The 24,629-nt window shown below is 45.8% G+C and overlaps 2 protein-coding genes across 2 annotated transcripts in view; one reads left to right on the top strand and one right to left on the bottom strand.

The window, feature by feature from the left end:
* The first annotated feature begins 843 nt into the window (after positions 1-843).
* Positions 844-12,659, top strand: LOC139638754 (protein bicaudal C homolog 1-A-like). Its single transcript, XM_071512778.1, has 19 exons — positions 844-1,135; positions 2,693-2,739; positions 3,205-3,274; positions 3,473-3,552; positions 3,849-4,010; positions 4,175-4,228; positions 4,494-4,709; positions 5,336-5,599; positions 5,943-6,074; positions 6,364-6,553; positions 6,644-6,789; positions 6,878-7,092; positions 7,521-7,614; positions 8,208-8,247; positions 9,646-9,809; positions 11,462-11,687; positions 11,800-11,966; positions 12,262-12,361; positions 12,529-12,659. The coding sequence occupies exons 1-19, from the start codon at positions 844-846 to the stop codon at positions 12,657-12,659; spliced, it is 2,790 nt and encodes a 929-aa protein (XP_071368879.1).
* A 4,104-nt stretch (positions 12,660-16,763) lies between these two features.
* Positions 16,764-24,629, bottom strand: part of LOC139638755 (testican-1-like) — a 99,856-nt gene continuing 91,990 nt past the window's right edge. Inside the window, exons 8-12 of the mRNA XM_071512779.1 lie at positions 20,960-21,079; positions 20,296-20,517; positions 19,793-19,855; positions 19,024-19,161; positions 16,764-17,167 (exon numbers count right to left, since the gene is read on the bottom strand). Coding sequence (XP_071368880.1) covers positions 16,971-17,167; positions 19,024-19,161; positions 19,793-19,855; positions 20,296-20,517; positions 20,960-21,079 — 740 coding nt within the window. The 3' untranslated portion in view covers positions 16,764-16,970. The remainder of the gene's footprint in view (positions 17,168-19,023; positions 19,162-19,792; positions 19,856-20,295; positions 20,518-20,959; positions 21,080-24,629) is intronic.

Here is a 24,629-nt window from a genome sequence, read left to right as displayed (position 1 = left end):
TTTCATCCTTCGATCATCCCCCCCCCCCCCCCCCCCCCCGTCCCTGAACTTTATGACTTTCTTACTGCCTGCTTGTTCGTAAACAAATGGGTTGCCGGGCAATGGGGGGCAAACATAGCATTGGAGCAGGTTGTTATTGGAAGGGTTTTTTATGCCAAGCATTGTTGCAAGCTCACCCCCCCCCCCCCCCCCCACACACACACACACTCACTGCCCCTATACACCCCCCTCCACCCCTACCTCTGGAATCTCAAGCCCTCTACATCTCATTCAGGGGAAGGCAAAGAGAAAATGTGCAGTGGAACCCAACTGGATCACCCGTTTTTTTGTTGGTTTGAGTATGTTTTTTTTTGTGTGTGTGTGTGTGTGTGTGTGTGTGTATGTGTGTGTGTATGTGTGTGCCCAGGTGTGGTGTGATGGTGTGGTTTGTCTTTTCACATAGGCCTTGTCTATCCACATAATCTGGGGACGTTGAACGGAGGATTACTGAGGATTTGCTGGGAGAAGAGCGAGTCTCAGTAGTAGTTGTAGATTTTGTCTGTCTGGAGCCACCTTGGATAGAGAAGACATGGCCTGAGGTGCTGTAAGGAAGTGACTTTCCCCATACATCCTAGACTGTGAGAGAGAGAGAGAGAGAGAGAGAGAGGCAGAGAGACCGAAAGCTAGATTTGTGCACTAAATTAAGTGAGGGGGGCGGGGGATATAAAGAAGGGGCAGAGGGGGTGTTTCTTTCCCCTCTCTCCCCTTCTTTTCTCTCTCTCCCGGTCTCCTTGGTCACACACATGCACACACACACACACATACACACACACACACACACCCTGACGAGGGCTCAGTCCTGCTATGGCCACCGCCGCCGAGGAGAGCTCCCCGGTCCCGGCCAGCACAGCACCACAGCAGCCTGACTTTGAACCTAGCGTAGAACCCAGCTCAGCACCAAAACCCGAGCCCCGCAGCGAGGCCCAGGCGGCGTCCCGGCACGACCGAGAGGAAGAGGAGGATGAGGAAGAGGAGGAAGGGGGAGGAAGCTCTGGAGCGGGACGAGAGGAGAGGGCAGGAGGGCAGAGTTCGGACCCGGAGTGGGTGGAGGAGAGGTTCCGGATCGACAGGAAGAAGCTGGAGAGCATGCTGTACGGTGAGTGGGCTGGGATTATGATAATAATAATAATGATAATAATAAACTTTATTTATATAGCATTTTTCAAAACAAGGTTACAAAGTTCAAAAATTGTCATAAAACATAAGAGTAAAAGTAGGACTGAAAGGAAGTAAAAAGAAATATAAAGTAAGAGAAGAAAACAAGGATAAAAGAGAAAATAAAATTATAAAATCATGATAGAAAGTCATAAAAGAGAAGCCACAGTAAGAAAATGCCTTGACATAGAAGTAAGTTTTAAGGAGTGGGATGTTCACCATTCTCCAACATTACATGGTTTCTCATGGAGACCCAGTAAAGTTAAAGAACATGCACCTGCACTCCTGTGGATTCCCCCCTGACACCATTAGAGTCCACTCCACACGCGGCACCGGGTGAAGCTCCCGCCTCTGAAAGTTATTCTGTCGACGATGCCTATCATGGCCTCCCAGTGGGGCCCGTACACACCGCTCTTGTTATCTCCCTGACCCCGTGTGTCTTGTCAGGGCTTCCAGGTGGCTGTGCTCTTGTTGTCACCATCAATATAACTGCCATCCGGCCGACTCCTGTAGCTGTATCACCGTGATTTATGACCCGCAATGGCTTATGCATTCAGAACTCTTTTCGCTATTATCATCCCTGTCTGGGGAGCAGAGGTAACTGCCTCTGTTAGTTATCACTGCTTGGCAGCTTTATGACAAATGCCTCCCCTGCGTTAACTGGGGAAGCTCTTTCTGACAGCGCGCTACTGCCGGGGAGAGTGGGTGGTATTTGTCTATTTTGTCCTCGCCCTTGATGCGACGAGCGAATTCATCTCTGATAACTGCTGGTTGTTTTAATGCGTGTGTGGCTGTGCTTTTGTGACTATTTGAGCAGCCTGAGTCAGAGAGTATATACCATGTATCTCTTTCCGTTCGGTGCTGCTTCGCACGTCGGAAAACTCTGCCAGACTGCACTTGAGACTTAGGCGAACAGTGTGAAGATGAGGGTTTGAGGAAGAAGGTGTTTTTTTTTTTTTTTACACATTCCTTGGTGTTTTTTGCAGTTGTTATTAGATTTTTTTTTTTGGTGGAGTAGGAGGTCTTTGCGTCACTGAATGCCATTGATGTGATTAGCTGTTTCTAGGCTAATTTGTGCCCCCCCCCCCCCACCCTCCCAACCTTCTCTCTCCACCCCTTACTGTTCTCTTCCCATTCCTCGGCTTTGGCCAGCGTAACCCCTAGCGATGAGGAGGGGCGGGGGCGTTCCCGGGGCTCCCCCCCTTGTACCCTGTAAATGTCACCGAGGAGCGACGGCCTTTTAAAAAAAAATGTTTATGTTCCCGGCTGCCTCTTGTTCCACTCGCTCTGCAAATTTCAGCCTGGTCAACATACAAATGTTGACCCTGCACAGCTGTCTGAACAGCAATACAGCAATACGACAAATAATACCAGTGAAAAAAGTAAAAAAAAACAAACTGTTGCTTATCTTTATCTATTTGTTAAATACATTTTACAAAACACTTTTTTTGTATGGTCCATAAATGCAGACATTGTAAACTTCCTATCTGTCTTTCAGCTCCAAAGCGTGAAGACGGCGTGACAGGCGAGGAGTTTTTTGAGAGAGTAAGTCATGTTTCACACAGGAAAGGTGTTTTATTCACAAGCCTAACAAAGCCAGGAGATGAAACAAAAGAAAATCCAGCTGCTCTCTCAAAGCATCATCATGCATTAGGTCCCTGTTTAAATGCAGCATGCAGATCAGTGAGAGCCTGCTGCCGGCACTCTAACATTTGCTCTATGCTCTGCACCCAGTGATTATTGCTTTTATAGAGGTGATAATTACAGTCTTTGAAATGCAAATCAACCTTTGTATTCACGGGCTGAGGAAATCTGTTTCGTGTCTGTATGTGTTTATGCGTGTGTTCTGATTGTGTGTGTTGTGATTTTGTGTGTGTGTGTGTGTGTTGGTCTCTGTGTGTGAGCCTTGTTGGAATGCGATAACAGGCGTCGCTCCCACAGTTAAATGCATTCCCCCTCCCAGCAACTGTCTTTGTTTCTTGCTCTCCTCTATTGTTTACGCTTCCACAGGTAATGAGAGAAACTGACACTCAGGTGAAATGGCCCTCCAAGCTGAAGATTGGAGCCAAGTCAAAGAAAGGTGACAAACTCTTTATATTTCAGATGCAACAACATCAAAGCCTCCTGTCTCTGCCCCCCCCCCCCAGTGTGTTTTTCTCTCACCCTTCCCCATAAATATATTCACCATCGCCCGCTTAACACGCTCAAACACATGGCGTTAAATTTGTACGACACTTTTGGGACTTCCCTGTGAAACAGAGCTCTCGTTTCCATCTAGACCCGCATGTGAAGGTGGAAGGGAAGAGAGCCAATGTGTTGGAAGCCAAAAAGAAGATACTAGAAGTGCTAGAAACCAAGGTGAGTGGGCTGAGGCCCGATGTACACAGTCTGCATGAATAATTATGGCAACAGATGTCGTTATACTTTTACATGCTTGCTACACTGCTACAGTACTACTGCTCCACCCTCAATAGAAGGTATTTGTAAAATCCTGTTGTACTAACAAAAGAGTTGCAGGATGGGAGGACTTCTACAATGTCTAATGCTGTATGTGCATAAAATATACACTGTATTGGCTTATGCATTTCTTTTTCTTGTTGCATCTGCACCCATGAACCTCTGAAATCAACTAAGTATTGAAATATAACATGCAGGTGAACAAGGTGACTCTAAAGATGGATGTGGCCTACACAGAACACTCCCATGTGATCGGGAAAGGCGGTGGGAACATCAAAAAGGTGATGGAGGTCACATCCTGCCACATCCACTTCCCTGACTCCAACCGCCACAACGCTACAGGGGAGAAAAGCAACCAGGTAACTCTCTCTGAACCCCGAGGAAACGGGCAACAGCCACTCAACATGCAGCAAGAACAGTAACTGTCACTTTGACAAGGATCTGAAAAATTACACATTCAATGACTTACTTTCAATTCAGTTTTGTGCCAACTTTTCTCACTTGTTTTGGCTCATCTGTGCAGGTCTCCATTGCTGGGCCAATTGAAGGAGTGGAGTCAGCCAGGAGGAGGATAAGAGTGAGTGGTCAACAGGGAGGGAAAGCCAGAGGATTGATTTTTATTTGTCTGGAAGCACAATGTCTTCACTCCTGTCATGACATAGAGATCGATAGAGAATGATTAATAGACTGTCCCCATAACAAAAAGAAGATAAGTGTATTTGGCAAAAAGCCCAACATTATATCCCCTGTCTCTGGGCCCATCTCTCTCTGCCTCTTTTCTTCCTCTCCTCTCCATCCCATTCTCTCTTTCTCTCTCCATCTCATCTCCTTACCCATCCCAGGACCTGCAGCCGCTGGCCTTGACCTTTGACCTCCCGGTCAGCCTGGTGCCCCAGGCCCTGCCGGATGCAGGCTCCCCGCTCATCCAGCAGGTAGTGCAGGCGTTGGGGATCAGTGTGAGCTTCAGGACCCTGCCGCCCCAGCCTCAGGCCCAGCCCCCCTTCTATGGCAGCTGCTGCACCGTCCGCGGTCTGCAGGGCAACGCCGCCGCTGTCAAGGTTAGTAAACATTTACATTGTAACATTTACAACTTAGGGAGTGCTTTTATCCAGTTTACAATGAATACAGCAGTAGAATAAGCTCAAATTCTTATTACAAGCAGCCAATAGTAAGGAGTGAAAGGGCGCAAAGGTCATGGTGCCCTGACAATGTTGCTGTGACCATAGAGCGATCATGTAAAAGTGAAGTGCTAGGGAAAGAAATCAAATACTAGCTTATAGAAATGAGTTTGTAAACACATACAAGTACAGAAGTTTGGTTGATATGAACCAAGAAAGTTGGTTCATACTTTCCTAAACTGTCAGTAATCAGTCATGAGCACATACATGTGTATTTGCCCACTAGTGCTACTGCTGCTGCTATTAATATATTATGTGTATGCGTTGTGTGCAGGCATGTATGTATGTACACACCAGTGTGTGTAGAGAGTAGATATGCATGCAACTTGGTAGATTTGCGGAAAAACCCAAACAAACCTGACAAGAAACCTACTGACACACAGATAGATAGATATAACAAACACACACACACACACACACACACACACACACACACACACACAATGTCTCATCCATTTGTGTTTCTCCACAACACCGTATCATCTCATTCAATCTCTCTCCTGCAGAAGGCGGTGTGCATCCTGATGGAGCTGCTGCTGGGGTCAGAGGTCGGGGGTCAGGCAGCGGGGGTCATGGTGAGCAGCCAGCTGGACGTCACCTCCCAGCAGCACCTCTTCCTGTTGGGGCAGAACGGAGCCCACTTCCTGGGCGTCATGCACCAGACCCAGACCCAGATCATCCTGCCGGACCTCAGCGCTCCGCAGAACCCGCCCTCGCTGCTCATCCAGGGCAGCGCTGACGGAGTGTGTCTGGCCAGGCAGCAGCTCATGGTAGGAAGGGGCTTGGGGGAATGGGAGCGCTGGATTAGGCTTGTTTCGGTTGTTTAGGTAGGATTATGTTAAAGAACAATCCCGAGAGCAAGCAGTTTCTTATTCTTTGAGAAATTGGAGCACTTGCATATGTCAAAACTCATTTTCCATGCTTGTGTTCTGTTACTATTCGCTACATTCTGCTCTAAATCAGCTTGTTTGCTGCTGCAGTGACCCGATTTCCCCACAGGAATCATTTAAGTGTCATCCAATCTCATCTTATTTTGTATTTTCTTCCTTCCCCTCTCTCCCCTTCTTTTCTTTTCTCTCTCATTTTGTGTGGTGTATGCGTGTGCACATCCAGGACTGCCTGCCTGTGTGTCTGATGTTTGACATGCGTGAGGATGGGGAGGCAGATCCTCGTAAGCTGGCTGAGATGATGCAAAACCTGGGAGTGTTCATCAGCGTCAAGCCTAAAGTCAAACAGACCAGCAAGGTACGGCTTTATTCATGCAGCCTCAGTACTTTCACCCTGTCACATATCACCTCCATCCATAAAGCAGAGGTTATTTTGTTGTTCCCATTGGCCACCAGTCCCGTTATTTAATTCATTTTATTATGTCGAAACAGTCAATCTGGGACTTTCAGACCCACTGAATCATTCCTATTGAAATATTTCTGATTTCTGTGTTAAACCACTCTTGCTTGACTGTATTCTCACTTGTCGTCTCACTTGATGAGCTGCGGTGTTGCATGCTGATCTAAGTCTCTGTATTGGTGTATAGTCAGTGGTGGTGAAAGGTCTGGAGAGGAACATCTCCAGTCTGTATGAGGCCCGTCGTCTGCTCCTGGGGCTGGATTCCTGTGAGACTGCCAAGGTAACCAAGATGACCCCTGACCCCCTGCTGACCGGCAGCGGGCTGACCAACTACTGGCTCAACATGTTGCTGCAGCAGCTCCGCCTGTCTGAGCAGGGTGAGCCTCTCTGTGTCCTTGTCTATATTTTAGATATGAACTTACTGTGATCTTCTACTCACTATCTTTTGTGCCTCCCTCGCTGGTCAGGCCCTGTGTCTGCTCCCACTCCTGAGGTGATGATTGGATGTCACAGTCAGGCTAAGCCCCGCCCCTTGCCTCCGCCAGGCTTGGCCCCTCCCATTGAGGAAGGGAGGGCAGGACTGAAGGGGACCGACAGCCGGCCACTGGAGAAGGTTTCTATGTGTTTGATTATTGAAAACGCTCTCAGTAAAGCCCAATGACACCAAAACCAACCACTGATTTTCTCTCTTTCTTCTTCAGATCCCAGAGAATGAGGACCAATCCGGCCAATCAGAGGATGAGAGCTTCGGGCCCATGGTGATGACATCATCAGAGGTGTGTGAGGCGGTGTGCAGCGGCAGCAGCAGCAGGATGGGACTGATGGGTCGGAGGGGGAGCCTCCAGGGTCCCGAGCTCAGCAGGGTTTTCAGCCAGATGGGCAGACGACACTCTACGGGTCAGGCCCTGACACACAGGTGAACACACACACACATGCACACACACACACACACACCTGCATGTGCCAGATCTGTCTGGAATCCGGCCTAAAGTTGCAAACACAGAAAACCAAGTTAGAGAAAGCAATGCTTGTTGTTTCTATCTTGACCTCATCTATATTTAGCTTTTTGCTGAATCTCATTCTGTACTCTCGTGGCACTCCAGATAACAGAGAAACTTTGCAGCGCTGTGCATTTTTACTGGAGCAGCTCTGCCCTAATGCAGCTCATAATGATATAGCATCATGACACTGCCTTTGAAATCCTCCTATTAAGTCTCAGCATTACTGCTACCCTGGGATAAGGAGTAAGAGTTGTTAAGCTCTCAAGTTTTACAGACATTTCCTTTGTGTGTGTGTGTGTGTGTGTGTGTGTGTGTGTGTGTGTGCATCTCCTGTATGAGGCAGATTCCTGAATGGAGAGATTGAGGGAGGGAGGAGCGACAGGAGGAACAGCCTGAGGAGAGAGGTGTCGCTGGCTCACGATGCTCTCACAGATGAGGTGAGGAGAAACAAGAAGTGGAGATCTCTCTCTTTCTCTCTTTCCTCCCCAGCTGATACATTACAGCCGAGGTTGTGAAGAATCTAATATAGTTACAACAGATTCTCAGTGATCAGATGTTTGAGTCTCTATACCTGACTTAAATAAGGAGAGGTTTGCTAGTGCTTTAGAATGAATCCTTGTCTAGAGCATAGGGGAGCATGAGAAAGAGAAAAAAGACAAGATTTAATAAACCTTTGTTTATCCTATGCCAAGTTTAGATGACAAGATAGATTGAACGCAGCAGCAGCATTTTATTTGTGGTGTTGTGGAACCAATTGATTTCTCACCTCCCTGACCCCTGCCAGACTCCGTTTTGAGAATTGATTTTTCTGTTTGTTTGCTTCCCGCCTTATTTGTCATCTCTCGCTCTCAAAGTTACCGTGCGGAGGATTAACAAGTTTACCACCATAACAGCAGGAAGCGTTGCAGCGCGTGGGTGTTTGTTCCCGCCGTAAATTAGGTTCCCCCCCTCCTGTCCTCAGTAGCCAGAGAAAAAATAATTCAATTTCATGCATTATTTACCTTCTCTATTTCCTGTTTGTGTTGTGCAGGGTTATGACTATGAGAAGAAGAAACTGCTGGCAACCCGAGGTTAGTGCTCCTAAATGTTTAATATTTCTTCCTGTCTCACTGTGGCCTCAAGAGCTCTGCACAGACTTCTGTACCAACAATTAGGGCAGTGCTATGCAAGCGTTTTTCATTGATCTATGGCCGCTGTATACTGGAGACAGATATATTAAAACACAGTTTACAGGGTGAGGTTTGGCACAGAATAGTTATATTGTTGTTTTGCTTGTCAAACATCCACCCAGACAACCAAGCTGTTGTTTTTGGAGCTGAAGAGGATTAGCGTAAGAGTGGAAACGCAATTCACCTCAGCTCCTCACAGATAGACAGCACAGTGCATCAAGGTTTGGCCATGTTCTGGCAATAATGTGTTTTCATGTCATATGATTGGATAGGCCACTTTCATTGTTGCAGCCTTTTTTAGTTTATTCAAATCAGTGATGAACACATTAATATGCTGAGCAGAGCCAGGAATTTGATAGAGGGGACCCATTTCGGCGCTGCACACTGCCAAGACAACTGATGAAGGGGACCTGTTTGTGGGCTGCACCGTGCCAAAGATATAATAGAGTAACATTGGCACTCCCACTTAATTCACACAGTTTATGCAGATACACAATACAGGCAACACACACGTGCACACACACTTACTGCGTCTGTGCACACATAAGTACTCACATGCACACACATGCACACACACGCATGCACGCACACACGCACGCACGCACGCACATACACACACACACACACACACAAAAACAACACAACCTCATCTATCATCCAGAATGAGAGATACTGGGGAGCTCTGCAGCCAAATGGTGCTCAATTCCCTCAGTGTTTCTTTATGGGATTATGAATTAGCAGTTTGAATGGGCCATCTGCCTCACAGTCATTAAGACACCCATATGCCAGTATATGAATGGGACATTTACACACACAAATGATAACCCACCAGTTACAATCCTGTTGGTATCGCACTCTTTCTCGAGTGCTATTACAGTTTTTATCACACATTCACACATGGATCCTATTCCGGTGCCAGAAGAGTCCCAGGGTCATTTGTCTCTTGAGTGTCTGTATCTGTCTCGGTATCTGCAGTCTGTGCTTTATTATTGTAAGTATGCCACATAGTAGCAATTCTTAATACTATCTATAATTCGGTCTTCATTATTTCACACCTGAAACCAAATTTATCCAATTCAGACTCTCAGAGGAGTAGATGGAAAACTTCAACTTGCATTTTAGTGATGGAGAGACTGTGGCTATGTGTGTGTATAAACATGAAAAAAAGAGCACATCAATATGAATTTGAATATTTTTGTACTGGGTACACATATTTCTGCATAGCTGCACAGCTCTTCTGTATATTTTTACTTATCGAATGTGTGTTTTCCCTCTCTGTGTATGTGTGCGTGTTCTCAGCCATGCAGAGGAAGCCCGTGGTGACAGAGGTCCGGACGCCCACGGACACGTGGAGCGGCCTCGGCTTCTCCAAGTCCATGCCTGCCGAGGCTGTGAAAGAGCTCCGCAACATCAGCCGACGCAGCTACAAACCCTACCTGAGCAACGGCACCAGCCAGCAGCAGGTACAAATGAGCCGATGCTGCCTCAAAGCAATATTCCACTTGGTGTTAACATGGGGGTTGTTTGGCACTTGAGCGCCATGACAACCAGAATATAAACTACTCACCAAGACCGGATGCAGCTGGGACGAGTTTGTAGTGTTTGTAGTGTTTGAATGAGGCCATGAAAATAACCAGAAAACTTACATTTAACATGTTTGTGAACATATTCAACAACAACAGATCCCGCTTTTAAGACAGTAAAGCAGTCCTGGGTCCATCCTCATATTGCATTCTGTTGTTGAATCTGTTCATGAACGTGTTAAATGTCAGCTTTCAGGCTATTTTTGTGGCCTCATTCAAATGAATGGGCAGTAAAAATCAGAACGCTACAAACTCATCCAGCTGCATCTGATCTTGGTGAGTAGTTCATATTATGGTTTTCATGGCCGAATAACCCCCATGTTATAAAACTAAGTGGAATATTGCTTTAACCTCTGTAGTGAGACTGAAGTTAAATAGCTTTCCTATCTACTCCTACTTATCATGGTATGAGCTATCTCAGGGCCTCGAATGATTTGAGTGTTTTCTCTTTAGTTCGTGCCAGATGGGTGGAGTTTACACTTTTTCTGTACTTGTTGAATTCATTTGAACCGAAGATGAGTTTTTCTTTTAATAGCAGTGCAATGAAATTAGCATCCCCATTGCGCCCAACTGACACAGTCTCATTTATTTATATTGCCCTCTAACAGTTTCAGGCATTTATCTCTCTGTGGGGTAAGCACTGCCAATTTGCACGCTCAATTACCTGGGGCCTGATACCATCGCTCCGGTCAACAAACAGCCCCTCTTCAGCAGCCTGTTTACCTGGGCTGTTTCAGCTCATCGCCCCGGCACTTTAGACGCTTTCTGATCAGCCGCCCTCTGCATGCTCAGTAGTCAGTGACTGAGAGGCAGACGCACTAAAAGGTTAATAGGCGCAAGAGGAATTCGTCCTCCGGTTTTCCTCTGAGACTGAGGGAAGCAAGGAGAAAGCACCCGTTTTGCCCAAGGCGTTGATTATTTTTAGTGAGCGATTTGCTTCTATCACAGGTCAGGCAACAGCCGCAAAGAAGCTTGTTTAGATACATATTTGCTTTTCCTCTCATAGTTTTAGATCAATGCATATTCTGTCCACTGAATTCAGTACACTGCAAAAAAAATCTCCATCTTAACAAGTCTAGTCTATTATTGAGTCGTAAAATCTTAATTTTCTTAAAATAAGTGAAAAAATCTTCCAGTGGGATTAGATAATTTCACCTTTTTCCACTGCAAATTAACTTGTTTCAAGAATTTGTAGAATCAAGTGTCATTTTATTGATCGTAATGCAGTGATCTGCCTTATTCTGACTTGTTTCAAGATATTGACACTCATTTCTAGAAAACTGAAACAAGTGACACTGCATTGGAGTCATCTTACCACATTAGCAGATATATCTTGGTTTAAGAAAAATAAGATTTGAGGGCTGAATATGAGACTAAATGAATGAATTGTGATCACTGATAACCATTTTCTCTCATCCACTCAGCCTTAGGACAAATATAGAGAGAACAGAGGTCTGAAATGTACACAGATGAAAGCAACACACTGGTTTAATTTGAACTCCATCACCATCTCTCTCTCTCCCTTCCTCCAGTTGTGGGCTGCTCAGGCCGCGAAGGACCGAGCGTGTAACGGGAGCGACTCGGAGAACTGGAGGGACAGACGCGGCTCCGCATCTTCTTCCTCGCCCGTCTCCTCCTCCTCTTCCTCCTCCTCCCCTTCCTCACCCCCCTCCAACTTCTCCTCCTCCTTCTCTTCTTCCGCTTCCTCCTTCCCCGCGTTTGCATCCTCAATGAGCAGAGGCAGAAATGACAAACCCTGTGAGTGTCCTCCAATTAAGGGTCCAATGGGATTAACAAGATAGTGATATTGTCACGTTCTTTGTCTTTGACCTCTGACCTTCTCCTCTGAACTCTGCCCTCTGATGCCTAGCGGAGATCTTCCTGAGCGGTGGTAGCTACTTTGAGGGCGTTTCCTCATCCAGGAGGGCGTCGACCTGCAGCCAGCGGAGCCCCTCCCCCCAAATCACAGACGACCTGCCTGAGCTGCTCAGCCAGCTGGGCTTGGGGAAATACATTGATGTGTTCGAACAACAAGAGGTAAACACACATGGAGAGTTGGGAGGAATCAGAGACTTCAGACTTTTGAAAGACAGTTGCCAGTGTGTCGAATAATTTTTCACTATCACTTATACATGCAACACGCTGGGTTTTGATTTGGTTGGCTGCGTGGGGAGAACTGGCTGCAGAGTTTGAATCTAGTCTGGTGTACACACAAACACACACACATACACACAAACAAACACGCACACACACTCTTGTTCCCCAGCCAAGCGTGTTCTGCATTATGAATGAGCATCTCGATGCAACTGCTATCTGTGCTCTGTTCGTCCAGATTGACTACCAGACATTCCTCACTCTGTCTGATGAGGATCTGAAGGAAGTGGGCGTCTCCACCTTCGGAGCCAGACGCAAGATGTTATTGGCAATCTCAGGTGAGAATCTGATGTCTTAGGTTGAATTCAGGTCAGCTTTTCCATCTGTCAGGGTGGTAGGTGGCTGTCGGATGAGTGTGAATCTTTCTGCATTGGCTGTGCTTTTATTGTTGAAGGCCCGTTGCTGTAGATTTTACTTCAGTCTATCCCTTTATCTTTCTGTCCAGACCTGACCAAGAGCAAGAGGAGGCTCTCAGATACGCCCGCTGTGAAGCCAGGCTACCTGGAAGGCGGAGCTAGCGGCCGACTTCCACGAATCATGGATGTAGAAGTTGCCGCTCAGAGTAACCGCTGGTGAGAGCAGGCGCCAATCAGCTCTGCGCTTTATCTGACCCAGGTGGAGTTACAAAACTTTTAAAACAAATACCGGGACACTGTTGCCACTGCAGAAGTCTTGGATCAGTCTGTTCCTAGCCATAACTGAACAAGTATGAAATTGCCCTGAGAGCAGTAGACAATATGTAGACATTTTTATCCAATTCCTTCCGTCTACAGCCATAACCCAAAGCTTTTGATACAAGCTCAAGACAAGGAGGTCTTCCCTTCGAGACGTCTGATTCTACCAGAAACACACAATGTGAAACACACACTGGGAGAATGTGTTCACAGTTCTCCTTTTTGGCATCTTTTATCCTGAGAAAGTGCCTTTCTTATGCAAACCATCGCTCCTATGCTTTGACCATATGTGTTGATGATACTGTTAACCACTACATATATGCACTGTAAATAGAGATTTACAAGAGAAAATGAAATTGTATTATGATAGCGATGATAAATAAACCGTTTCCAGTAACGCTGAGAGTCAATTTTTCATTCATACCCACCCATGTAAAGATGTAAACTAGCCTCTGCTCCGACTGCTCCACCCACCACCAGAGGGCAGTGGTGTCACATACTGTGTTTAGACATTCAAGTCACATTCTTATTGCATGAAAAATAATGGATTTGTTTCAGGAATAAATACAGTAGCGGAGAGCATGATGGACAAGCTGGAGTTGGCTCGGCAACATTCAGATAAGGAAAAAAATGAATTCGGAAAACCTTAATAGGTAAATAGATTTATTGGTGTGAAGGTAATGTGAAACCCCTTTTAATATGGTTTGGTCTCACCTGACTGCACACCTAAAAGTTCCAATTAAATTTATCACTGGCTGCCAGCAGTGAAGCCACTGGAACCGTTTATGAGTTGTTTCCTGCTTAATTTATTTAGAACAGGACTACTCCCGGTAATTAAGTGTGATCACAGGCATGCCTTCGTCTTACCAGCCAAGTGTTCGGCATGATCTCTTTCTAAATTTGCAACTTCGGAATCATTTTGTTTTGTCATCACAGTGAAGGGAACGGTCTGAGAAATCTCCTCCAGCATCTCCCACACTGCCTCCACACATGACATGGGGCGTTTTTGGATGAAGACCCCTCTTGCCTGGGGTAGGAGAGCAGGGGGGAGGGGGGGAGCAGGGGGGCTCTGATACGTTCGGACTATCCACAAGCTGCCTGGTGCAGCAGCAGCCAAGCATGAAAGAGAGTGTGAGTGGAAGAGGTGGGCTGTGACAGATTAGGGAGAGATGATCCCTACTTATTACAACGTCTGTGCCAATTACATAGGCAGGCTTTAGAGCAGTGGTCCTCAAATCTGGTCCTCAGGGTCCAGAGCGCTGCTGGTTTTCTATTCTGCCAGGTAGTTAATTGCGCTCCCCTGTCGTCCGAGGTCTAAATCAGACCCTGATTAGACAGCTAGAATGAAAACTACCTGGCTGAACAGAAAACCAGCAGCACTCTAGACCCCCAGGACCGGATTTGAGGACCACTGATTTAGACCTTACATCCATTTAGATGACAACCTTACTTGGCATATGGCCCAGTACAGCCCACTAATAGGGTAGGTTGGCAAAATTAGGCTATTAGCTGACTCCAATTTGCAGCCTTTTCCTTTTAACTGAATAGTCTAAACAAATGTCTCCCTCACAGTGATCACTGTGTCGAATCATTGGGAAAAGAGACGCAATGCAAGTTAAGGCTTTACGTTATCAGAGATGGTTTGAATGGTTATTTAAGGATTCAATAGTTCAGTGATGGTCAGGATTAAGACAAAATATTCACAATAACCTGCGTATCTAAGAGTAGGCTAGTGAAAGCAGACTGTAAGGCAATAACCAACACTAATAACCAACACAGAACAACACCATATCTCATGTTCAATAACACACTAGTTCAGGCCGTTCCCTTTAGTCTCCAAATGGCCACGAATTACACACAGCTCCCCATCTTGACCAATCACTGGTCTCCATGGAGACCCCGGGCTGAGGGGAGGCCCTGCCTGACAGGAAAGCCATCTGCGGATAATAAAAACCGAAATTAGAGAAATGAAATGGAGAAAAGGAGTGCCCTGAGGATAAAACTCAATGACGCATCTCCCCGTGCTGAAATGAAGATGGAGCTCACTCCAGGAGAGAGTGAGGGGGAGAGAGGAAGGAAAATAAGAATGATAAAGTGGCTTTGACTGTGCGGAGACGGAGAGGCTTGAAAGTGAGCAGTGGAGTGCAATAGATGTGTCTTGTGTTGGCTTAAATCAGGAGGAAATGCTTGACTGCTTGAGATGCTTGACTGAGATGTAAATTTAAAAGACAATGAAAAAAAACAAAAAAAAACAAGTATGATGCAGCATAAACAATGTAATAAAATAGAGGGAAGAATAATCTGCTTTTGTCCTGCAGCCTATGGGATAGTAAAACTCCAGAGTGGCACACAATGCTGCACTAGTTATGGTCACAGAATTGGGTGATTATACACCATCCACAGCTCCTGGTGTAATTTGCTTTGCATAGTTAAATCTATTGTCTATAGTAGCTGATAGTGGTAGTGGTTGTGGTTTCTGAACTGCTGAATGGGCCGTTTCAAGCTGTTTCAGCCGTCCTCCTCTGATTGTTGGTACAATGCGTTTTCAAACTGCTGAGCGGGCTGTTTCAAGCCAGCGGGGTCAGCTGTCCCATTAGCCAATGATATTACAAAAACACTCATTAAGCTTTTATGTTCTTTTCTAACAGCTGGGCACTGCTGCCTTTATGCTTCTTCTTTTTCAAAGCCAAGAGATAAGAGTATTTTCTGCTGTTCCCTTGTCTCTCTCTAGCAGGGGAGGCTGCACTGTCAAGGTTTGGAAAAGGTCAGAATTGATGGAGGGCTTTCATTGTGCTACTGCAAAGAAATCTCAGCCTCAGAAAAACAAAAACAAAAGGGAAATATGAGAAAGATAAATATATGTACACTTTCACATTGAGGAAAGAGATGTGTCTTTATCTCATCATATATATATTTTTTTTTCTGTGAAGAAATGGATGTGACTCTAGTTGTGGAAGGATAGGAGAACAACAGACGCATGGACACAGGCTTGGAAGGTTCAAAAGACACCCAAAGTGCCACTTTACTTAAATTTTCAAAGTTACAAATAAAAGTTCACTTGTTGACATGGTGAAGGTTTCAATTTTAAATCACTGAACATATCCAATGTTGGGAGGCAGAGGCAACAGATCCTGTTCTCTGCTCCCCAGCTTCACATGTCCTCCCAGCTCAGGAGCAGCTTCTTCTTCTAGGGTCCATGCAGTCAAACCGCCTGAGCACCCTTATTGGCCAATTAGAGAAAGAATGGCTGGTTGAGGCGCTGCAGAGTCGTAGGCCTTGTAGTTTGCTTTTCTACACTGCTATCCCTCTGTGATGCGACAACATGTACTTTCTAACCTCCTGAGATTGGGAGAAGAACCAAAGAGACACTAGACAGCATCAACATAGCAACAAAGTATTGTAGCAGCCAAATAGGCATCACTTTCAGATTGAGATGCATAGAGCTAGACCTGGCCAGGAAAACCTCTCTTTTACAGAAACACGATGAGAAACATGCAACAACAACGACAATACATCATTAATCTCATTGCTTCCTGGGCTTTCTGGGACATTCAAGATCAACGATTAAATAATTTACAATCCTCCAAGAAATAACGGAGAGAGCTTCTCAGAGCCTGGGAGTGCGGTGGCCGTTGCAGAAACATTGGAGAACATTGGGAGGAACCCAGCAGTGGAACACAGAACATGAGAATGAACCTCTGATGGGAGGACAGGGAATGGAACCCAGAATCTGGCCGTCCTGGAGGAAACATATTTACATCCAACACATCAGCTAACTGGCCTCACAGACTGACCAGAGGCTCTGACATGGACACACAGAGAAAGAGAGAGAAGGGACGAAATAAGAGAGAAGGAAAACAGAGAAGTGAGTCCATGTTAGTAGAGGTTAAAGATCGTGGGTTTGGGGAGGGTAGAAGCAGGGATTGGACAGCTTGAGCAGAATTCTAAAAAGGACTTGACAGTCTTTGTTGAAAACTAATAGGCTCTCTGTTTCATGTCTGAGGAAAGAGAGAAACACTTGATAAAGACAAGGTCAGAGGAGGGTCACTGAAGAGAGAGATTTTGGTAAGTGACAGGGATTACAAGAACAAGTTCAGGAGCTAAAAGATGGACCACTGCCGAGGTGACTGGAGGAGACACTGGAATGGCTTCACATCTGTGCTGAGTTAACGGAGTTTCCTGGTTGGCTGATGGCAGATTAAATGGGGCGGAGCTACCAAACGTAGCCAATCTCATCATCTTTATCGTCTTCCTCGTCCTCGTCGTCTTCGATGGCTCCTCGGGGGTGGATCCGGCCCCGTCTCTTCTTCTGCCGGCTCCGCCCACTCGTTGATGGCTCCTCCTCCTGGTCGTCAAGGAGAATGACCGCGCCCCCACTGCCAAAATCCCCAGATGTCTCCTGGTCCTCATCTGCAGGGAGATAGACAAAAAGACAGACAGGTGTGCAGACACAGGTTAGAGGCATAGGGAGCTGAAGGACGCATCAACACATCTCGCTTGGCTTAATTTCCCAAAAATCCATTGAGTATTATTTACATAGACAAAATTAGTTACCGAACTACTCTACCTGGCAGGCTTTTAGCCTAGCTGTGCCAGTTGGAATATTCCATCTCCTGCAAAGGGAACAAGCTATGGTAGCTAGCTAGCTAGAAGACACACTACATTGCGGTCAATGGAAAATCGCATTAGCCACTTAGCCGCTAGTCAACGGGAAGGCTTCGAGCTACACTTTCGCTTCGGCTCCCTATAGATAGATCCCAGCAAACATTTTTGAGATGATGTCCATAGTCGTCCATAGCTGCTACCTGCAGATCAGGGCCTAAATATCTTTCTGATATAAGTTCAAAACATCCGAAGCTATCTTAATATGTAGCCTATTTATATCGTGCCATTGTCTTTATTTACACCCAGGTACAATGGTCCTTTGGTTGAGTGCTACTTACAGTGTTCCGATCTAAACCTGCTTGGTGGCCCTGTGGTTGGGTTACTGTGAGGGGCAGAGCGGTCCCATGGAGAAGAGCTGTTACGCTCCTACCTGTTGGCTCTATCCAGGGCCAAAAGGGAGAACTACAGGCCTCTCAACTGGAGTATGTTGAGCTTGTTAGACCAGAGACAAAGGACTGCTGCCTAAAGTGTGTGTGGTGGTGGCTGGAGAAACACCTCATCGATATTGAATACTGCAATTAGTGGCTATGGACTGGACTGGCATTCGAGTGAGCCCTAACCCGTGACTGTGAGTTTGTTGACTGATTGGTAATCTGCCTGGCCTCGTTCTTGCCAATCGTTGTTCTTTTTTTTTTCTCCACAATGAAAGCCCATGGCCATTGATCTGCGACAAACTGCATCTCTTGCCTTTCTGTGTTTCATCATTGCAATATCACACTGCTCTCACTGCCTGACCATTCCCTTTAAAATATCCACTGCCTGGCTTGTAAATCCAATTCCCAGTGTGTAACTTGGCACTCAACAGCATAAAACGGTCAAAGTAGCAAGAGTAACACCACAGCGAGCAGACACTAAAAGAAAAGTTTCACATTTTATAGGTTGGACAGGTGTATCAAAGCACTTAATTCGGTGATAATTTTGTGTCTCAGTGAATCTCTTGGGACACTAACATCAGCCAGCAATATACCAGTTTCCATTCCTTTTCATGAGTGGTAGCTCAGTTGCCGCCACTATTTTAGATTTAGAACAATTCTTTAGACATTGCTCTCTGTTGACAATGGATGTGTGTGCTGATGTTATATCAGAGCTACATGAGCAGAATAACAGAGGCAGAGAGAATCAGATGAGTGATAGTAAAGCAGGCAGACTGGCTCCAGAGGCATGCCTTATGTTAGCTATTTCCTAAATGGGCCTTGATGAATAGATACCAGTACAGATAAACAGAGAGAGAGAGAGAGAGGGGGAGAGAGAAAGCGAGAGAGAACAACAGCATCAGGATACTTAATCCATTAATACCAGTCTGGAGACCGTTTGTTGTTCTGCAACAAATCACTACTGACACCCCCACTCCTTTGGTCTGGGCTGTGTGTCTTTTGTGATTGTAATTCCCCCCATGTTTCAGGTTTATGTTTAAAGAGAAGCTCTGCATGCTCCAGCAGAACAGATAACACAGGCAGAGAAAAGAGACAGCCCTCCACCCGGATCAAAGTCTACTAACTAACTAACTAACTAACTCTGAAAGACAGACAGGCAGCGAGACAAGAGGGATTAGAGTGAGTGTGTGTGTGTATGTGTGTGTGTGTGTGTGTGTGTGTGCTTACCACAGTTGGGGTTGCCCTGTTTTCTAGAGCCGGCGATCTCGTTTCCATATTTGTCCACACACCAACACTGACCAGTGCTGCCGTGGCACTGGGTCGGCTTGAAGTAGCCTTCCTCAGTACAACGAGGAATATAGGAGCCTAGAGAGAGAGAGAGGAGGAGGAAAGAGGAGGAGATGGAGGATAACGGGGAAAAAAGGGAGGAAGGAAGGCAAATAAAAAAGGAAATGATCATTAAGAGTGGGCATATGAGGAGAAAAAAGGATGAGAGAATTAAATGGGCAAAAATTAAAGGTAGAATCAGATCCTTCCTCGGTAAAAGTCACATCTCCTGTAGTTGTGCCCAAAGTTCTTTATATTCACAGACTGAGACCCACAATCAATTACCACTGTGAAGGCTGCAGGACAACGGCCATACATCCTGCTTAAAGGGGACCAGTCACTTTCAATAACACACACACACACACACACACACACACACACACACTTATTTTCTGTTCACCTTCATGTGACCCAGTCAAAGCCCATTTCTCAAGCTGTGTTTTGTTGTGAGCTAGAACACGATGTGGCCAACGGGGACAGAAGACGTGTCCAAAATGTCAGAGTCAAAGTGTGTGTACAGTATGCTTAATGCTATTGATTCCTTTTACCTTGTTGACTCTATGTAAAATACAAAATGTCATTCCAGTGTGGGTGTCTTTTAGCGTTCAAAGTGGGCATGTGTCCTTGGACAGGGGTGAGTGATTGACAGCTGTCACTCAACCAGACTGACCTATGAGGCTCTTCCGTCGGCTCTGAATCTGAATCCTGCTCTTCTCATTTTGGCAAGGCAATCCTAGGACCAGAGAACACACAAAGATATTTCATTAGGTTTCATTAAAAGAACTCTTTCTCCGCCTTCCCTTTCATCTATTTTCCCCCTTTCAATCTTCAACTTCTCAACCCTCCTCCTACCTCTTTTCGATTTCTTATCCTTGCCACACTTTTCTTTCTATCCATTCCTGTCTACTTCACAAACAGCCACCATCCTCCCCATCTAGCCCCTATTTCCATCAGTCTCTACCTGACTCCCTATACTTTACCTTCATCAATCTGCCCTTCCCTTAACAACTTTCTCTGCCTCTCCCTCTTCCTGCAGCATCATTTGTTTACAGCAAACCCTTCTTTCCTTCTATCTTGCAGAGGCGACAGTGGCACTACTCCTATTTCCAACAAACTCTTTTTTTACTCAGCCGTCCCCTCCTCCCTCCTTCCTCCCTCCTTCCCCCTCCTCACCCTCGGGCTTCTGGAAGCAGTAGCACCACTCGTTGTTGGACAGCTTGCCGTCTTTGAAGGAGTCACAGGAGTTGAAGAGGGGCTTCATGCACAGCTCATACTTGTCCAGGTAGATGGCGCTCAGCTCTGATTGGTCCAGCAGGAGGTCAAAGTTCATGTCCAGCTTGTTGAACATCCAGCCCAGAGAATCCTTACAGATGGGCAGGATGCTGGTGTCAAAGCCTGGAGGAGAAAAGAGAGACAGAGACACTCACTGAAATGAAATTGAATGAATGAAATTGCAGAACACTGTACAGACCTCTTCCATTTTCATCTTTTTCAAGTAGCTTGTAACTGAGTGTGTGAGTGTGTGTGTGTGTGTGTGAGTGTGTTGGTAGAGCTGAGCTGTGTTGAAACATGTTGACATTACAGAGAACAGAGTAGAGCCACTGTCAACATCACCACCAGTCCTCAAGAGGATCGGAAAGAGCAGCTGTTCAACAGAAAAGAAGAGCAGGACTCACACACGCACACACAAACACATATACCCTCTCACACACACACACACACACACACACACACACACACACACACACACACACACACACATACACACACCCAGACACCCACACACACACACACACACACAAACACACACACACTAACTCGGGGGAGTTGTACTCACGTCCTGCGGCGGAGTCGAAGCTGTCAGAGGATTTCAGGTCTCTGTTGGCATCGAGGTGGAGAACTCCGAACCAGTCCTTCAGTCTGGAGGCCAGGCTGTGGAGCTCTGTGTCACTGCAGGCTACACACACACACAGGCAAAATAATGAGGAGAGGGAGAGATGTCAATCTTATGCTGTCATCAGTAAAAAAAAGTAACTGCTTCTCTCACTCCTTATCAACTTTATTTTTTTCTCATTTCTCATCTGTACTTTTCCTCTCTGTCTTCTTTTGGTTTTTCTGATCCAACTTTCCCCTTTCAGTAAACACAGAGGAGTGATAACACACACACCAAACTGCTGCAATGTCTTGACTGTTACCATAGGAACACAATCTGACACACACACTTCCCTCCTCTGTTTTCCTCACTTGCTGCCATCTCTATCTGATTAGCGTTTAGTGCTGCTGATCAAATGACAGATTCTATCAGTTTGGGAGACCACACACACACACACACACACACACACACACACACACACACACACACACACACACACACACACACGACCAGTGGGCAATGGTCTATTAGAAATCCCAGATGTCAACTGGCCCTCAAGGGAAACATCAACCAATGTCATGGATTTAGAGGCCACTTGAGATCTGTTCTTTACCCAGGGAGGAGACATATGTGTGTGTGTGTGTGTGTGTGTGTGTGTGTGTGTCCGCGCATTGTTCCTCTGGGCAACTAAAAAGACAGCTGGTTCACCTGTGCTCAATATTGCTCAGCATGTTGAACTACTATATATGGTGCTGTCCAAATTATCATCATATCATATTTGCTGATATCCCCAATTTAAACCAGCCTCCTTCACTGTTTAACAAATCACTCATTCTTCAATTCTGACACGGTCTGCCTGCCATTTAAGAAGACCTGTGCCTCTGCCTGTCTTCCTCTCTGTCTCTCTCTGTCTGTCAATCTCTCCGTCATTCTCTCTCTCCTGTACGTGATTGACATTTTTGTCTTTTGTGAGGTTTATAATATGCCTGGAAGAATGAGAAGCATTCTCGGGCCTCAATACTGAGACTGCCAATCAAAAGGATTCTTTTTTTTTTTTGTCACGGCAGATAGAAATTGCAGAAGGAGGCTGTTAACATTCCTCTAGTACTCTACTTTCAGAATTCAGCCACTTGCTGCATGCTGCTAAAAGTTCAATAGATTCAAGCTTTCAAAGACTCACATCAGCTTCTAAATGCAAACCATGAGAAATGTTTCCACTTGATAACTTCCAATTCATGGATATAGTGTTTGAAAATTACAAAAGGACGGATCACACGCACACAGAAACCCACTATCGCTCATATGCAAATACACTAGATCCTATAGCCTTATCAAACACAGAGAAATAACCTCGCTGCCACAGTCTCTCTCTCACTCTTTCTCTCTCACAGTCTCACACACACACACACACACACACACACACACGTACACACATGCACACACACGCATCTCTGTATCTCAGGTATTTAATTGAGAGAGCAGAGCAGATTGGTCCCTGTGTGAAGACTGGATCTGGATCACAGCTTTGCTGTCAATGGATAAAGACATCTGCTGCATGGCATCAAAGCAAACGCGTGCATGTACACACACACACACACACACACACACACACACACACAACCAGTGGGAGTTTTAGGCAGGTACTTCCATGCAGGGCTGAGAAGTGATGCCATCTCCCTTGTTAGAACAGTTTCTGTCTCAGTGTCAAAAAATACTCACCATCACCTTGTTAAAACCTTGACAAGCACAGAGACAGAGACAGAGACAGAGACAGAGACAGAGACAGAGACAGAGACAGAGACAGACACAGACACAGACACAGACACAGACACAGGCACAGACACACACACACACACACACACACACACTAGTAACCCAGCTGTATTTCATAATTATGGTTTGAGAATGTCAAGCTGTTGCAGCCGTTGTAAAATAGTGGAGGCCAGGTAACAGATTGCAGCGGAGGAGTGGACAAATAACATTTATCTGGCGCCAAGCTGACATTTCTACTGGTATCACAAGGTGGTTTGTGTATGTGTGTGCGTGTGTGTGTGTGTGTGTTAGAGAGAGAGAGAGAGAGAGAAAGAGAGAGAGAGAGAAAGAGAGAAAGAGAGAGAGAGAGAGGGACCCTCTTGGCAGGAGCAGACAGATAACATTTCAGAGTCTTCTTCATTTCCGCCGGTCTGGAGCAGAGAAAGGATCCCAACAGCAAAATATTATCTGTCTTCACCTCCTAAATATCATTCTTCTCCAGGCAGAAGTGGAATCTGTAGGATATTGCCCTTTTGTAGACACAAACCTCAGCAGCCTCTATCGCTCTCTCCCTCTATCTGACACTTCTTCATCCCTCCTTCATCCCCCCATCAACAGTTTCTTTCATTGTCTTCTTTTCCCTCCAGAACCATTCCCTCACTGTCGTTTCAGTCTACTCTGTTGCTTTCCTTCTTATTTCTCTCTAACTCTGTCAATCTTCTGCTATTCAATAGAAGCCACTTATCCCTCCTCTACCTAACTCAGTTTCTCTTGACTTAGAACACTAAGGTACATGTCTTGTTCCCTTTGATATCCCCCGCACTCCTATTTCTTCCTCCGACCTAAATTGCTCTGAGTGCTTCCTCTCCCATCTCTCTTCTCACACATCCCCTATAGGCTCAAAAGATTTAAGTGCGTCTGTTGTTCTCTTTGATACTGAGTCACTCTCTCTCCCGCTCCTCCTCCCTCCACTTTTGCTTCTTCTGACTCTCCCCTGTTGCTCTGGCTGCTCCCTCTCTCCATCCCTCCTCCTCGTCTCCCTTAGGACTTTGCGCTGTGGCCCAAAATGAGCCTTGAAGGACCCCTCTTATCTCTTTCTGTTGGTGTGACCCAAATTGTTTTGGACAGGCACGACACAGCTGCCTGCGCCACAGGTCCTTTTGTTGGGCAATGAGTCAGAAAGCTGTGGTTGGAAACATTCATGTACTGAGAGACACAGACAGAGGGACACGACACACAGGGATCAAATGGCCTGTTCACTGTCTCTCTCTCTCTCTCTCTCTCTTTCAGCACTACAGCAGGGTCAGCCAGGCTTAAAGATGTCAGACATCCAGCCAACATCAAAGCCCTTCCAAAGGCCGAGGAGAGGTCACCTGGGTTACACTGTTACGGCAGAACTGGATTTGATGTGGAACCCAACAAGCGATGTTGCTGCTGTCAGAGGAAAACCTGAGCCCGTATTTATCAGGCGTCTCAGAATCACTCCAAAGAGTCATGCTGACAGTTTGACTTGGACTAAAAATAGTCCCGGCTTAGAGCTGGACATGAAAGCTAGTTATGAAGCTTTCTACACACACTTCCAACAAGGAGTAGACCGTCTCCTTTGAGAATGTATGACATTACGGTTTTATGACACTCTGAGCTGCAAACTGAAATTATAATGTCTTGTAGTTCATAGTTCATTCAACACAATGAAAGAACTATATCTAGATAATTTGATGTAGAAAAATGAAAGAAAATACACATAAGGCTACATAAGAAACTAAGTACCTATATAGAGTAAAAGATATCTCAAAATGGCAAACCTATTATTTTACCTATAGGCCTACACCAGTCATAGCTCATCTGCTTTTCTAAATAGCTACAACCAGTTGAAGTTGAT

Source organism: Centroberyx affinis, unplaced genomic scaffold, assembly GCF_046629955.1.
Source record: "Centroberyx affinis isolate AG114_WGS23_722 - 3 ecotype Tasmania unplaced genomic scaffold, CSIRO-AGI_Caff_v1 ptg006515l_1, whole genome shotgun sequence".
Taxonomy (NCBI): domain Eukaryota; kingdom Metazoa; phylum Chordata; class Actinopteri; order Beryciformes; family Berycidae; genus Centroberyx; species Centroberyx affinis.
The sequence above is the reverse complement of the archived record's forward strand: the minus strand, read 5'-3'. Positions and strand labels throughout refer to the sequence as shown.